Source organism: Dermacentor variabilis, chromosome 3 (genome assembly GCF_050947875.1).
Source record: "Dermacentor variabilis isolate Ectoservices chromosome 3, ASM5094787v1, whole genome shotgun sequence".
Classification (NCBI taxonomy): Eukaryota; Metazoa; Arthropoda; class Arachnida; order Ixodida; family Ixodidae; genus Dermacentor; species Dermacentor variabilis.
The window spans coordinates 121,694,163-121,711,520 of NC_134570.1; the positions used below are offsets into that span (position 1 = coordinate 121,694,163).

Genomic DNA, 17,358 nt, shown 5'->3' on the forward strand with positions numbered 1-17,358 from the left:
GTCAGTGTGATGTCACGCTCTTCAAATTATTTTCTCTTATTTGGACTGTTTTGGCATATGCCCGTATCAGAGTGGCAAAATTGGTATGGTGAAAGATTTCCACATTTCTGCAGTACTGATTTAAGGGCCTTATTCACTGTCCCTGTGCTTCCAGTTGTTGATTAATGTGACCTTGCTGTGCAGTCCGTCATTCTTCTGGTTAGCTCATATGGTTGAGAGACTGCCTCGAGAAGATCTTAGTCTTGAGTACAGTTCCTTGATTAGGATGAATTTTTATTAAACTGTGAAGTGCTCTTAACTAAAAAACATTCTTTGTGGCTCTACTGAGTTGGAAAGCAGTATTTTATTTTGTGAAAATTCTTCCACCTTGCAGATTTTTGCAGATATGATTTGCTTTACTCGGGAACTGTATTTTGCAGCTGTTTTTTACCTTAGAGTACATTATGTTAAGTTCGTGATGAAGCCACCAGCATATAAGCACTTGCGCTATGACAAAGGTCAAGAATAATGGAAAAAATATATGTTGGAAAATGTGGCTGCAGAATTGCTGCTCAAGATGCACAGTGAAGTATAACAGCAATAGAAGTGCAGGCTCGCGTTGGCAATCAATGGCCGTGGTTTCTGTTTCTGAGAGATGACGAAAATGACTATGGCAATGTTCAGTTGGGCTCATTTGATTGTCATTCCCCGTCATACGCGCTACAAGGATGTTCAGCAATAATAGCTGCTGCATAATTGGTTTAAATGAAGCTCAACCCTTTTTAAAGTTATTAACCTAATCTGTACAGTGCTCAATTGAGTAGTTAAATGAATGGCAGGAAAGTAGTAGCAAAACACCTGACTACTGTTTATCTTACACCTGAATGCTATTACATGCCTAGTGAAGGCACAGACTTATTTAGCGCACTTTTATTCCTAGTAGAAGGTCAGGGAAATCGAGCGAAATTGGTGGTTACTTCTGCTGCGCAGCTGTGGCTGAGCCAGCATGCTGGACAGGAGCTCACATGGCACCACTGTCAGTGTTACTTTCTGTGCATTTCCTATCTCTCTTTCGCTGTCTGCGCTGCTCGGTGTTTGAGAGGAGGCGGTGTGATGGTGATTAATTTTGTTGCTGCAACACTCAGTGTAGAATGCGACTTGAACATACAAGACAGTGTTCCCAAGTCACTGCAACCATTTTTCTCACAGCCTACATGGAGCCATGGGATGAAAAACGCCATTAGTATAAGTGTGAAAATACTTGACATTTCAAATATGAATTACTTCCAGGTTTAATAGAAATATTCTGTTCAAATTCCGGTTCAAGAATTTGAGTGGTTCAGAAGGGTAAAACGAGACACTCGACGGCTGCAGCGCTGGCTGACGGAACAGCGGTCTCAGTGCCCACACTGCCGTGCCTCCCTGCACCTACACGAGCTGGTCAACTGTCGCTGGGTGGAGGAGGTCACTCAGCAGTTGGACACACTGCAACTGAGCTCGGCTGCAGCCACAGCCACAACCACTGGAGAGGCTGCCAAGCCCGGTTCCCCCGAGCCGCGTGATCAGGAGCGCTGTCAACACCACAAGGGCGAGAAGCTCAGCGTCTACTGCTGGAACTGCCGCCTCTGCATCTGCCACCAATGTGCCCTCTGGGGTGGAACGGTAAGGCACGAGCTCTGGGTTTTCACTCCGCCCTGCTTTCTTAAACAAATGTACACCCTTTTGGGTCTATATTTTCCACACAACAATAATCGTCATCTGTCCTGCTTGTGTTTCCTTTCTTGAAAACACTGCGCTTGCTAATTTCCTGTCGAGAACGCTCTGTGATGCTGACAACGCGCATGCCGTTCATGACTTGGAAGTACCGGGCTTGCAGCGTTAAAGAAAGGAAATGCGGACAACACAGATGACGATTATTGTTGTGTGGCAAGATACGACCCAAAGTGTGCAATTTTGCTTAAGAGTGTGGGCACTGTCAGGTTCCACTTGTCTCTGGCTCAAAAGATGTGTGTTTAGAGGAAGTCGTGCAAATGAGGGGAGCACCTTAGCATGCAAGTAGGTTTATCATTATGAAAATGAGAGTAAAAGCATGCCAATAAGTTTTACTAATGGCACATTCAATTGGTTGATTTCGAGCTCTCTGGTGACGTGCTTTGCATTTGCCTGTTACCGAGCATTGTACTCCAGCTCAAAATGCTTTGAGACACTCTCATGTTCAAGCTGGGAGCACAGCTGATTTCAGTCAGAATTCCAGTCACTTTGCTTCTCTGATTTCTCCGGGAGCAGCTGAACATTCAGCTTGACCGGGGTTTCTAGGGCTCCCTTGTTGAGAGGTTCTGCACTGCTGTGAACTTAGTCAGAGGGAACCTGTCGAATGTACCGTAAGTTGCAGCTACTTCAACACTGGCACTGGTGCTGCGCACCTTCTCTCTCAAGAGATTATACACTTTTTCGTGCATGCTACTGTTTTATAACCACACAGCAAAATTAGTAATGGTGTTGTCACAGAATGGGAAGGCAAGTGTGTGCAGCCATCATACAAGATGTTCGCAAGATCCTTATAGTTCACTTGTTACTAGCGAAGTGGTTGTATGCATCCAGGCAGAGCTCTAGCTTTTTTTGTGTGATTTGGATAAACGGAGGGATGCTGATACCGAATAACTTTGAAAAATTACTACGTTGCGAGAAGATTGCAGCCACGCTACGCTTTTCAATACATAACTAGTGTAGCAAAGAATACTAGGTGCCTTTGAACTGTTCGGTAATTGCAGCGGTAATCTAAACGAAAGCCTGCTGTAGCAGGCTTTCATTTAGATTACTGCTGTGCTGTGAAAGGAAATGTTTTGAAATGTTGCTATTCTGCTGCAGTGAGCTTACAACTTTATTACATTTCATTATCTTGTGCTTTGTTTCCTTATGTTTAGTTTGAGTTACACTTTGCATTTGTGTCCCCTCTGTAACTGCCTTCAGGCCCGTGAGTAGAAAAATGAATTTAGAAAATTATACAGGCTTAAAGAGTGGTTTTAGGTTGGATCAGTAGCTAAACGCACACATGCGCATGCCATTTATGGTGTGGTGTTATGAGCATGATCAGACATTGCATGGTTTAAAGTCTAGACTTAATTTGCTAGTTTCTATGCAAATGCACAGTCCCATGCCACTATACTTGCTGCAACTTTCGTTAAAAAAAAGGCAGGACATGACAACACAGTGTCAGTAATAAAAACAAAGTATGTTTATTGGTGATTCTCCAAACGCTCAAACTTGGAGAAGCATCGTGAAACTTTGCTGCACTACACAAACGGGGCGAAGAAAGGTACACAAGGGCGAGCACTTTCTAACAGTTGGTTTTATTATTTGGAATCGTTAGATCCTACGGAACCATTAGTGACCTACAGAACTACACAGACATCTCAGGATTCTATATAGGGCACCAAACGATTTTGACGCCAATGTTAAAATGGTCGTGGCTTTTGCCCAGACGGAAGAGGCTCTTTCGAGCCGCTCTCATATGTAAGGCATAGGCTTGATGGCCAACTCCCTATTGTTCCCCTTGCATGGCAGAGCTTCGACGGTATCAGTGCAAGCAGAAACACGACACACTGTTGATTGACCAGCACAACAATGTTTATTGCTACCAGTGGATTTGCTTGGGGCAGGCTAGTTACGACAGAGACGTCTGCTGGGGTTATTTGGAAAACAAGGGGTGGGGCGTGACAAAGGACAGGAACAAGACGTTTACCTCGGGTCCTTCTTTTGTTGTAGCTTGCACTCTTCTGCTCTCCGGCATTCACCGTCAGCCGGTCAGCAACACACGTCTGCCGAAACCGGCTGCGTCAGCCGGTTTCGACAGCCCTGCCTCATTTTTTGCTCAATCCAATGGGCGTGGGGGCACGTGTTGCTCTAAGTTTGTGGCCAGTTTGTAAGATGGTTGCACCACTGTGGGCGAAGCTCTCTGGCTCCCCACACAAAAAGAGAGGAAGAAGGCGTCTGCTCTCCTTGCTTCCATGGCAAGCATAGGAGCGTGAGAAAGTATGAACCTTCATTATTCCAGCCAGCTGGCCTCCCCCCTTGTTGTGCGCTTCGAGCAGTGGATTTTTTGGCTTTCTGCGATTCCCTCGGGCTGCAAGCTGCTGCAGAGACCTCTGTGTCGCCCTGGTGCAGCACTGTGGGCATGTGTTCAAGCCCCTGGAGGAGGTGCACGCACAGCAGGTGGCGGCCGTGCGGGAGCAGGTGGGAGCCCTGCGGCGCCGTCTGGTCCACCTGCTGGGGCTGGTGGCACAGGTGGAACGCTCCGTGGAGGCTGTGCGACAGGCCAAGGACCTGCGTGTCCATGAGATACGCAACGCCGTAGAGCACATGATTGCGCGCCTGGATGCCCAGTTGAAGGGGCGCCTGCTGTCCCTGGTCGGTGAGTGCCCTCTCTGTTTGGGTGGATAGGATGGAAGTCTTGGGGCCTAAATAATAAAGGAAAGAAAATTGTTATGACTACGACACAACTGGACATAGGTCTTGCAAGGACAGAAATTCACAAGCACTTCCAGTGTAGGTCGTTCTTGACTGTTGATTCTAGTAGTGCCTCAGCTCAGTTCTTCCTTACCTCAAACTGTGATGTGTTGAAGCATTATTCTTAATGGTTTTCTTTACTGCGTAGCTGATATGCTTGCACTGCAGGCACATGCTTGCAGCTTGAATCCATAAATGGGTACTTGAGGTGAATGTTAAGCAGATCTGGATTGTTAGACTTTAGCACTGAAATAACAGATTACTGGAAGCAGAGATAAGGTGAGACAAGAAATTACCTAAAATAAAAGACCGGCAATGAGGCCACCTTCGACTTTGCAGAGCAGCCTCATGTACCATCACAGATTGTGGCAAGGGCTGTCTTGCGGAAATGCAATGTTCGTGGTCTGTTGGTGCCGGATGATTGTTGGTGTGAGCCCAGTGCTTGCATTGTTACATTTTGTTTGTTGCTGCTCAGACGGTCACCTGCACTCTGGAGCATCATTGAAACTTGTGTTTCTCCGCTGCCTCTCCTTCACTCCTCACTGAGCAGCACAGAAGAATGCCCTCACCCAGGAGACTGAACAATTGGAGCAACTGCTACAGGCCGCCGAAGCACAGCTGAGCTCGTGCTCGCGCTCCGAGCTCATTGCACGGTCGCCCGAGATTGTGCGCCGGCTGGGGGAGCTGCTGCAGCGGCAGCCCCCGTGCTCGCCCCCTCTGCTGCTCTTACCGGGAGGTGGCCAGGAGTTCCCCTCGGAGATGGTGCCCCCATACGAGTCGAGCGCCTTTCTCCTGCGCAACTTCTCGGTGCTGCAGCAGCGTGCTGACCCCGTCTACAGTCGACCCCTCACCACCTCGGGGCTTACGTGGCGGCTGAAGGTGTACCCGGTACATGCGCCTGCTTTGCTCCAGAGAAATTCATTGTTGTGATTCTTCTTTAAAGGGACCTTGAAATGATTATGATAATTTTGTGCAAACATACTGAGCCATTAGGGTAAGTCCTTCTGATCATGAAGTGATTCATTTAAGCGCTCCGCATAAAGTATGTAATTTATTATAAGGCTTTAAAAATGTGCATCGCTACCGATCACAACGGTGCGGCTCCCCCGAGTTTTCAGCTGCCCCCTCCCATTTGACTTGGTTAGCTCAGCTGACGTCATTTGAGCGAGCTATCCGATTAGCTACCCAGGTTGTGTCATTGATAATTTTGCCAACCTTAGGGTGAACAAATGTTGTTCATAATAGTTGAAGTGTTGTTTAATTGGTTCTATAAAAGGAGTAACAGAAAAAGAATACAGGACAATTTCTCACTACAATCAAGCACTTGCAACATACAGCAAGTGTTGTCTGCTTGTGTTACAACATTCTCCGTGTTGACGGGAGCTGCATGGTCAGTGTTGATTTTGTTGGTAGGGAACTGTCATGCGTCCCCTGATCTGTTGTTTTCTCGCATAGCTCTCGTATCCTGTAATCCAGCTTTGCTGCGTGGCTTTACTGCGCAGTCGGTATGCTTGCAGTGTAGTACGAGAGTTGCTCTGCTAACGCCACCTAACCGCGGGGTTACTTTGGTGCAAAAAGGAGAAGGCTCTTCCTCTTTGGCTCAGGATCAGTAAGCGGCGCGGATGTTTTGCGTGTGCGCCGATCCATGCTTCTGCGAGACGGTCTCACAAGGCCTACACCAAAATGGATGAACATGGTCGTTCGAATGCACCGCCGTATGCGTAACCATACGCGCAAACAACCTGGCGTTGGTTTCCAGCATGGGGCAAACATATTAGCTCGTTATCTGGTCGCGGTGAGTCGGGCTTTCGTGATTTGTCGCGCGCCCGTCAGCATGTTTTATGGATAGCAACTCGGCTAGCAGGCATTAGTCTGTGAAAGGTGCAATAAATGCCCTTGTGATTGTTTGCACTAGTGTGTTGTCGTCCCTTTGTCCCAAGAGCACGGGTCAGAAGCCCCACAATTTTGAGATTTCTTTTTGCGAGCACTGCGGATCGCCCTTGTTATGTTGTGGGCTGCAAATCTAGCAATCAGCGACATGTCAAAAAGTAACATCATGTCCCTCTGCAAGGCAACATGCAAGCACAGTGGCTTCAGCATATCGGGCTGCTGGCATCCAATCAGTGCCAGCAGCTACTTGTGTTTGTGGCTTTCACTTCACACCGGAGGATTACCACCACTATAGAGAGCTTTAGCTTGTCTGATATTCAGGTAAACACAAGTGCAAACAAGCTGGGCCTTTTACCAGATGAGCGGAGATGCAAACATGAATGGCCTACATGGTGCAGCCACCTGGCGGCACAGAGCTCAACCAGACAAATGCAGAGCTAATATGGCAGTAACAAAGTATATTCTACTTGGCTCTTGGTGTAAATTTTCAGCAGGAGTATAATTGTGAATACTTTGTCTTTTTAAAAGCTAGGAACAGTAGCTGGCTGGTTAAGCTCTGCACCACTACGTGACTGCACCGTGCAGGCTGCTCGCGTTTACGCTAAAGGTCCTTCATCACAGCGATAGTAATATGGAGGGGCTTTAGTTTATGCCTTCACCCATCCGTCAAAATGCTTATCTCACCTGCGGTTGCCGGAATACCAGACATGCTCGGTGCTGCAACAGAACACTTGTAACGCCAGCTTCTTGGATAGCTCTCGTGGGAGATCGATGGCCAGGCGGCTGGCGGGGAGGTTGGAAAGGCTTCACGTGCTGGTTCCAAGGCAATCGGAAGTAGACGACACATAGTTGCATCATGATGTAGAGCCAGTGAAGGCGAAGCTTTCACGAGTTGGGAGAAAGCATGGCTAGGGAAGAGGGAAACTTGTAATCATCCATAGCTCTTTTAATATGAGATGCTTCACTTAAATTGTAGTGTGGATGTTTTACTGTAGATGTACCCTACACGTCTACAGAATTTGTCCAGATTGGTTCAGGGACCCTTTAACTATGAAGAGCAGTTATGACTAGGGAATGGGCTGAAGATTGTGGAGATTCTCGACTCTCTCACATCCCCTAATTTTTCCCCTCATGGCTTGTGTTTCCTGGCATCCAGTTTCCACGTCCCTGCACCGCACATGTGGCAGAGGGAGTCATCGTCTTTAGTTGCACAATACGACAAAAGATGGTGCGAGTGTTCCGATGCTAGCGCTACCTGACACTGGGGATACTCTGGTGCAATAGGAACTTGCTTCCTCCTATTTGGCTTGGGAATTGTACACAGACTGACCTTGTGCTCGTCACTGCGCTCCACTGACCGATCCATGGAAGGCTTCCTGGTCACTGGGAATCGAGGAAATTGATTGATTCCTGTGTGTTCTCGGGGATGGGGGCTTACATCTTTGTTGTCTTGCTTGTTTTTTCATTCTACAGGATGGAAATGGTGTTGTGAGGGGAAACTACCTGTCTGTCTTTCTGGAGCTCACAGCTGGCCTGCCAGAGACATCCAAGTAAGTCGAGCGATCCGTATACTTCAAAAAACATGTTGCTATGCTAAAACTCATTTTATCAGAAGGCTGAATAGAAGATTGGAAAAAGAACTACCTTAATATAATCTCCTTCAATTTGTAGAAAGGAATCACCAGTGTTCCCTGACAGCTAATGTTACATCCCGAGTACTGCAAGGGAGCCTTCCTGCTCCAGTGCTACAGTTAAACCTCAATATAACAAAGTCGGTAGAATTGGCAATTTGATTTGTTATATTGAAATTCGACCTTTTATGGAAATAAGTACCGTTGCAGATGGATTTTTCTTTCATGGAAGGGGCCATGATATTTCCAGGATTATTGGGCAATTGGGGAAAAAAGAAATGTGAATTGGAAAAAAAAAATAATTTTGTTGAAATTGAGAGTTGGCAACGAAAGATACAGTTTCGAATCGGGCCGACGATATTGATACATGCATCCCATGCATCATACGTATGTGCGTCCGATGATTGCTGTGGACCTATTGCCTGAACAAGCAGCAGCTCTGTATCGCCTTTTGGTTTCCATCAATGCTGAAATATTGGGGTCAAGCGAGCAAAGGATGCCTTCAAGCTGTTCTACTTTGTTGACAGTGCTGCGGCAGTTAAGGAAGGTTTAAGATAGTGAATGGTGATTGGCAACGGTTAGCATGTCATTTGCTCCTTCCTTTTAGCTTACAGGGTTTGTCCTTTTCCACATCCCACACAAACATTTCACCAGCTATGCTGCATTTATCAAAAACTAGTTTAACTTTGGAGCCTTGATCACGTTCCTGTTGTGAGCTTAGCCATAATTTTTTTCTTATCTCTCAATTTTTCAAGGAAAAGTCCTCTGTTATAGAAAGCTTGTCCCTTTAAGCTTTTTGTACTCTTGCAGCACTGAACTTGTATTGGGATAGACTTCAAAGTCGCTAAAATGTAGTGAATTGTTCTGACACATCGCTAAAAGAAGAATCACTGGTCGCTAAACAGAAAAAATTATCGATAGATAGACAAGACAGTCGCTTAACTGAGCCACAATATGGCTAAAATAGCAACGCTGATCTTAGTGTCTCTGGACAAATGTCTTAAGAAAGAATCTTTATAAAATATTCAAGCTGGTGACACAATGGGAAGTATTTTGTAATTTTTAATGAGCATTGACAAAGTGTGCCACTGTCCATGGCACATTGTTTTTGTTTGTTGAGTTGTTCATATCAGTAGAAAAATTCTCAGTGACATTTTTAGAGGGACTCAGTGCCAAAAGTTGTCAATTAAGATTGGTTGTGTACTTCAAGGATAAGATTTGGGGACTTGGCCACCACAGAATTGATGCAAGTAAAGAAGTAACATTAGCATTGGCTATTGGCTCCTGCCTAGTATTAACTTTCCATCACCATTGGTGATAATGCAGTGGCCACAAAGAAGTATGTTGGTGGAGGCTCATTTAAAATGCGCTGAAATTCCCCTTTATTTAAATTTTTTTTCCAAGTCATTCTTCTGGAGCGGTTTGATCGAACACGATTGTTTAATAAAAGAAAGATTTCAAACAAAAAGTTTTGCTTGAGATAGTTGTTAACAGTATATCTTTGTGATTAAAAATTGGTACTTTGCCAACAGTGTTTTCAAATTGAGATGATGTGTTGCATGTTTTCAGGATTCCTAATAATATCCAAAGAACTCTGCCACGTAGTCACATGTTGTTTCTGTTTCAGCCATTGTGCTAATGTAGGTGAAGTGCAAATAGATGCCATATATTTTGGCAAGGTGTTTACTGATACAGTGCTGATAGCAACGGTTGGGTGGCCAGGGGACTCATACCCTTGTCACCCGGCAGCCTTAACTGCAGTTACACCTAACCGTAGTAACCTAACATAACCACAGTTACCGTAAACCGGACTGTGGCGCCGTTATACGTTTTCAGATTTAGCAGTAAGGACGATAAGCTTAAAGAAGGAGAGAACGGGCCTGTAATATATTAATATGAGTTGTTATATATACCTGTCAGGCAGTCAGGAAAATTTTAGAAGGAAGGAAATGCCACAATTTGTAAACAAATGTCTAAGCACATGAAATACACACAATCTTTCTGCGGCACCTATATGCAGTCTTCGCTTGTTATAATGGACCCGTGTAAAACAGACTTTCGGATTTAACGGTCCGGTCCGTATTTCAGCCTCAGTTTGTTCTACCTATTTTATTAATGCAACGAAGTTTGTATGGACCACGCTACAATGGACCATCGGCTACAGCGAAGGAAATTAGCGGCAATTTTCATCAAAATCAGTCTTATAAAAAGGACTTTTGCCGTGCCGACACAAGCTGGCAACTGGCTTGTGAGGCTCAGCCGATGATCGCGGCTCAATATCTTCCATGCGAGGGAGGGAGGAAAGCGAGGCGGAAGCGCGCCGTCTTTCATGCGCGAAGCCTTGGTAGGAGGCGAGAGAAAGAGGGGGGTTCTATTCCGGTGGCTGCTGTTAACGGGGCGGCTGCGCGGGCGCCATATCTTGAAAGCAGTCTGCGATTTGGCCAAAGTGCAACCAGTGCCGGTAGCTTCATTTGTGCTGCGTTTTCGAAGTTCACATTGAAGTGAGAGACAGCACGAAGGTAAATTTGCTCGCTGCTGCTGCTGTGCTTATCCTATTTCATTTGCTATCACAATCGATGTTTTGCCTTTCGGGTGAAACTGCGACTTTTTTTGTTTGCTTTTTACTTTGGACATTCTTCACTCACTATTTGTAATAAAGTTGTTAGACATCACGACAAAAGTTTTGGAAGTGAGGTGTCTCGGATATTACGGACTTTGAATAAAACGGATGTTTTTTGTTGGATTATCAGGGTCCGCTGTAACGAAAGGCAACTGTACTTGCATGCATGTCACGAGCGCAATTTTAACTTTAGTAGGCTGAAGGCAAGCCGTCAATAAAGCATTGAAACAGCTCAGTGGTGTTGGACATGCATAGGGACATTAGTGACATATGATCATGCAAGGTCAGGAACAGTGCCATTTTGCCAAAACCTAGCCCAGGTATGCTGCATGTCTTTCGTTGTTTCCAACTTGTCACCGCAGTGTTGTGAAGGTGGAGGCCTATTATACGGTTCCGTGCCAGTGCTTACACATCTCAAAAATTGCCATCATAATTAGTTTATTTACCAGTGAAGAAGAATACCACACACCGGTATTGTTTGTTCAGATTCTCAAGCTCCTGACGAACTTGCTTCACAATATATGGACGTTCCCCCAGCAGCAGGACGGAGTTGTCTCCACCATGACATTATATATGCATGGGTTGCGTGTGTTTGAGCACACTCAATCAATCAGTTTGTCCTCCCAAATCCGTATCAAGGCCTCCGTTGTTGCGACAGGTCAAGTGACATGTTTTCGGGAGGATGTTATGCTGTGAGCCGAGCTGCAGGCATTGGAGCTGGGGGCCACCATTTTGTCACTTATGACTGACCGAGGTGACCAACCTCAGTTTTCAACCATCGTTAGCAGAATAACTACGGTTAGCTTTATAGTGTGATTTGGTGTAACTGGTTACTGCCGTCAAACTTAACTGTGGTTAGATTACCCGTGTGACAAGGGTATTAGTTTCTTGTGCAGCACACTGCTAATTGTTTGTTCCTTGTGCACCTGAAAAATCTTGCCTGTCCAGGCCACCACAGTGCTGCATAATTTTTTAACTTTTAAACTTTTAGCTGTGTGTTAGGGGCAGCTGAAGCCATGCAATGGTCTCTGTTTTTAGCTTGAGGTAACCAACAATTATCATTAAATGAATTCACAAGATTTTTCCTGCGTCAGAATGTGTAGAAGCCTGTCTGGGCTTCCAAATCTGGCTCTACGAGGTGGTATTGAATCGACTGTAATGGGGTTCTATTGTAGCTATGCATCACTAGACACTAGGTGGCTGTGAAAGCTGCTTAACATGTGTAAAATTAAAACATGGTGCAATGTGCTGCTACCTAAATAGGGTCACACAAATGTTTGATATATGCGCAGGATGTCCAGATAGTAACTAGGAAGAGAATCATCGTATGGCGACAGCACTACTGGTACGAGGACAGGAGTCTCAAAACTCGAAAAAGAACTGAAGCCGGGTTTGTCAGTGCAGCAGTTTCTTGTTGGTTGGTGAAGTTGACAGAAATGCGGCATGTGCACCCTTCCTTGTTGTGTCCTGTAGGTACGAGTACCGTGTGGAGATGAGCCACCAGGGCGGTGACCCCAGCAAGAACATAGTGCGCGAGTTTGCCTCGGATTTTGAGGTGGGCGAATGCTGGGGCTACAACCGCTTCTTCCGCCTCGACCTCCTCGCCTCTGAGGGCTACCTCAGTGGGGACACCCTTCTTCTGCGCTTTGAGGTGTGTGCTTCACTTTCTTCGGCAAAATGGCTGGTGACGGTTTCCACTAGTTCCAGTGAGCATGTACGGTGAAACCTAGTTAATACGTACCCGCTTAAGACATACTAATGGCTAAAACGTATTTGCGACGAATACCCAACCCAATCCCATAGAGCCTGATCTATTGGCTGGCTGCTTAAGCTGTGGTGGCTTGCCGTATGACTACCAGTTACTTTGATTCATGGTGTGGCTTATGCCATGCTATGCCCTAAAAGATTTGCGTTTTTGGAAAGTGCAGCGACTCATGTGCCAATCATTCTGGTCTTGGCACAAGTACAGTGATGCCTATGCATGAAAATACAAGGAAACGCATAGAGGCATGGTGGCGGCTTCAGCAAAGAATATAACCACTGGTAGGTGTGCCAGCACAACTTGTCGCCACCAACCCTATCGCAATAAGCATATTTAGCTATCTGCTTGACAGCGCATCTGCAGTAGTGCATAGCACCATTGTAAGCATACTGCATGCTTTTGAAGGGACTGTCTACCAACCTTTAAAGACCAAGTTTTTTATGGCGCAAGGGAAAGCTAATCTGGGGAAGTGTTTATCCATGCAGCGGTCACTTCTAAAAGTGTGTGGAAATTTTGTAAGCAGAATTTTTGATCAGAGCAAAATAGACTCGGTGGAATTAAAGGGACCCTGAAACGATTTTGATGATCTTGTACAAACAAATTGAGTCGTTAGAGTAGGTCCTGCTCATCATTAATTGACGCATCTAAGTGCTCCACGTAAAGCGTGTACGTAATTTATTATAAGGTTTTAAAAAGGTACATCGCTGCCGATCACAGCACACTGCTTGGTGGAATTTTCAGCCGCCCCTACCCATATGACGCAAATCGCCCAATTGACGTCAGTAGGGGGAGCTATCCGATTGGCTGCCCAGGGCGCATCATCAATAATTTTTTTACTTTTATGGTGAACAAATGATGTTCATGATAGTTGGAATGTTAGTTCATTTGTTTCTATAGAAAGAAAGTAACAGAAGGTGAATGCACAAGCACAATTTCTCAGTACACTTAATTAAGCACTTCTGGTACACAGCAAGCATCGTCTGCTTGTGTTACAACGTGCTCCGTCTTGATGAGAGCTCCGCGGTCAGCTTCGGTCTGTCTTTTTATGAGCACCATGAATCGCCTTTGTTGCGTTGCGGGGTGCAAACGTAGCGACTGGTAATATGTCAAGCTGTGACATCGTGTCCCTCTGCAAGCTAGTAGACGAGCGGACTGGCTGCAGCGCATCGGACTGCCGCTATCCGATCGGCGCCAGAATTTGAGCGTTTGGAGCCGTCCCTTTACACTGGAGGATTACTACCACAATAGCGTTTCGCGAGTCTGGTATTCGGGTAAACGCAAGTGATGAGGGGACAGAGTCTGGCCGCTTGACCTTGGCGTTTCACAGTATGAGCAGAAGCGCAAACGTGAATGATCTGCATGGTGCAGCGAGCGACCTGGTGGCACAGAGCTCAACCAAACACAGTAGCAGTAAGGAAGTGTATTCTTCTTTGCTGCTGGTGTAAATTTTTCGCTGGAGTGTAATCATTATCATGCTGTTTTGTAAATGTTTAAAATATTTTAAACTTGGTTAGAGCAATATTAGCTCTTTGTTTGGCTGGTTAAGCTCTGCGCAAAGAGGTGGATGGACCGTGCAGACCGATCAGGCCGCTCACGTATGTTTACGCTAAAGTTGCTTCATCAGCTTGAGTATATGCCTCCACACATTCGTCGGAAGGCCTAGCTCGCCTGTGGTTACGGAATACCAAACACATTCGGCGCTGCGACAGAATGTTTGCACCGCACGCTACTTTGATAGCTCTTGCTTGATGTTGGCTGCCAAGCAGAGGGTGGCGAGGCTTGGCAGTCCGAGGCTTCCTAGAAAACCGGAAGTAGACGACACGACGTGCCATCATGACGCAGAGCCAGCGAAAGCGGAGCTTAGCCCAACCCCTCGGTGAACGAGTTGAGGAGAAAATGCGTGGCTATGGGGGAGGGTAACTTGTAATCGTCCGTAGCTCTCTTAATATGAGACTCTTCACACAAATTGTGGTGCGAATGTTTAACTTTAGCTGTACCCTACGCATCTGCAAAATTTGTCCGAACCGTTTCAGGGGCCCTTTCAGATACTCGCTTGGAAAACATGCTGTGCACAGCAACTTCCATGATCCAGTGCAGAGCAGTTTGTTTACCACTGGCAAATTTATAGTACATTTGACTGGTCACTTTCGAGCACTCGAATGATCTTGTGATGTGGTTTACATTTGACTAATCGAAATTGAGCACTCGGAATTGATTCGCTTAGTTTATTTGGAGTGCTCGAAGGTACTCCCACCTTCGACCTCGGCCACCCTAACCTGGGAGCGCATCCAAGATCCAACAAACTCGATCACATGGCTACTTTGATTGCTTTGGGATTAGCTAGCATGTTCAGATGGGACAGGCTTTTTGGCTCTAATCTTGAGAGGGCTTTGCGTTGATACAAAACAAGTCGGCATGCGGTAGGAACTAGTCAAATGGGGTTGGGGGGTACCATCAGACTTGTGAAATCCGAGCGCCCGATCGAATGCTCAGGTGATTGCTTTAGGTTGAATAGCTGAATTCGGCAGAAGTAATCTAAATATTTTAAGACGTTTACCAGTCTGCGGGCACACCTTTTGCTCATATCAGGACCAGCTAGACATCAGTGGTGTCATCTTACGTTACTAAGCCTACTAAAGGAAAAAAAAAACTCTTCATGTCAACAACTTGATAACCAGTGCAAGCTAGTCTATTAAGAGGGTATAGAGAGCTGAAAATGAACTTCTGAACTGTTGCACATATATTTATAAAAATTTATAAGTTTATGTATCTTCTTCTTTTAAGTATGTCTTGTAAGTTCAATAATATAGTTTGAATAGAAAAGATGTTATGGCTGTCATATGAACCAATAAGGCATGTCACCCTAGGAAAACCATTTCAGAAATAATGAAGGCACACTGATTGTTTTTGTTAGATACAATTAGGGTGTTATAGTGCAGTCTAAGGCCACTCGTATGTTTTTCATTACATTTCTGTAACAATGTCATCACTTTGAGGCTAAGTTTCAATTTTTTTCGTTGTCATTATGTGTCAGATCTGTAATATTTTTTTGTGTTAATAAAAATTTCGAATTATAGAAAGCACCTCATCTTGTTCCTGACAGTATTTCAGCCCAGAAACAACTTTGAAAGCAGGTTTCAGTGAAGCAGTTTGAAATTGTAGTTTTCCTATAAGTTTTGTTCGGCCAAAAAGTGCAAACTGAGAAAAATGTGCTCCACGATTTCAGAACGTGCTATGTTATTTTAAAACTAAAATTAAATAATCAAAGTGCCCTGCTGCATACGTATGACCCTCCTCTTTAATGCGAACCTACTCTGTGGCAATTGCTTCAAGTTGTCTTTGCTTTTTTTTTTTTTTTTTTTTTTTTGCTTTTAGAGAAGTCCAACACCCTTGTCTGCGCTTGTAGACAAGGGCGCCACAATGGATGAATGACTGGCACTGGCAGTGGGTGAACCAGGAAGCACAACATATATTTGTTATTAATGCATGAAAGGGCTCATTGAGTGAAAAATCCGTCGTCTGTAGCAGCGAAACGTCGCCTAAATTCCCATTGGCGGGGACGCCACATCACGAGTGTGCCTTGACAGAGCAGAGTGGGCAAATTGGAACACCTGCTGCCCCGGTAGCACGCCAGGTGTGGAGTGAGGGGAGGGAATGGCCGTGAAGCCATGTCACTAGCGTGTTTTAACAGAGCGGATACAGTGCTGCGACACCAGGGACAAAGTGGGTTGTCGTTGGAGAGGCAGTCCTGTGACGTGCGCATGTGGGTGCCACCATCTTGCTCTTCGAAGCAGGCATGCAAGCCCCATTTATCTCTCTCTTACCCTCACTTGGCTTAGCTGCTGCGCATACGTGCCAGCCTTAGTGGACACCGTTGCTTGCTGGCTTGGGCAGCACATACCGCTACGGTGCATTACTCGCAGTGCAAAACTCTAAGGCATTCAGTTGGACATTAATGCTTTTGCATTCACAACTCATAAGAAGTGCTTAGGTGTCGTCGGATCGTTTAAGCATGGTTTTCTAGATAAGTGTGTTATGGTTGAAAAGAGCATTTAGCATAAAGGTTAGTGCGAAAGATGGAGTTCGTTGCAACTGCAATAATGTTATCGATCATCACGAACCAGGACAAGAGAGTGTTGCGTCCAAGGTGAGCAGAGAGAACATGCCCGATTTCGTTGCAGATGGCACACGAACAAATTGCGAGCAATTGGAGCGTATTATTTCAGTGCTTATTTGTCACTTATCGACTACTCCGGCGACTCCTCTCACCTTTCATTCGCTCAGACTATGCAGAGTTGCGTCGATTTTGCATATTCACGAGCATGTCTGCCAAAGACGCAAGTGACATGCAGTCAGCTTGGCTGTAAAATGACAAATCATTTAAATGAACACACTGTCATGCTCCATTAGATTTATTCATCAGCTGAGCAAGGCTAGCGTTCCACCTTAACCTCACTCCTAAGCGTCATTCAACATGGCAAGAAGTGGTACTATCAAAGCACCCCATGTGTGAGCGCCTTGGTCTTCCTATCCAGCCATGGCATCATTGATGCACTACTTCTGTCCAATAAACTCAAAACAAACGACGAGGCTACACAGTTCGGGTGGCTAGCGCAGGCACACACAGGCATAAACAAGTGCTTGGCCATTATGCATAAACAGCCTGAGATAGAGAGTACCGTAAAAACCGGAATATAGGTCGAACTTTTTTTCAAAAAGCTATTGCGAAAAGTCGACCCTCGTCTTATATACCTGACATTGGCAGTAAAACTATGGAAGTCTTGCAACGATGGGCGGATGAAGTAAAGAAGTGCCTTTGCCATCGCCATCAGCAGCAGCGCATCGTGGCGACATTGTGGCACCGCCAATTTGCGTTTACATTGTCACAAAGTTATATTGGTTAAAGGCTGCTTTTTCACATTTTGTTTCAAAATGAGCGGAAGCCGACGAGAAGTCACTGTCGCCTTCAA

The 17,358-nt window shown here is 45.5% G+C and overlaps 1 protein-coding gene across 6 annotated transcripts in view; it reads left to right on the top strand.

Moving 5' to 3' along the window:
* LOC142576242 (uncharacterized) overlaps window positions 1–17,358 on the top strand; it is a 67,624-nt gene that overhangs the window by 6,204 nt on the left and 44,062 nt on the right. For all 6 annotated transcript variants that reach the window (XM_075686276.1, XM_075686279.1, XM_075686280.1 and 3 more), the window contains 5 exons: window positions 1,354–1,641; window positions 4,144–4,390; window positions 5,036–5,373; window positions 7,849–7,925; window positions 12,100–12,277. In XM_075686276.1, the coding sequence (XP_075542391.1) occupies window positions 1,354–1,641; window positions 4,144–4,390; window positions 5,036–5,373; window positions 7,849–7,925; window positions 12,100–12,277 (1,128 nt within the window). The remainder of the gene's footprint in view (window positions 1–1,353; window positions 1,642–4,143; window positions 4,391–5,035; window positions 5,374–7,848; window positions 7,926–12,099; window positions 12,278–17,358) is intronic.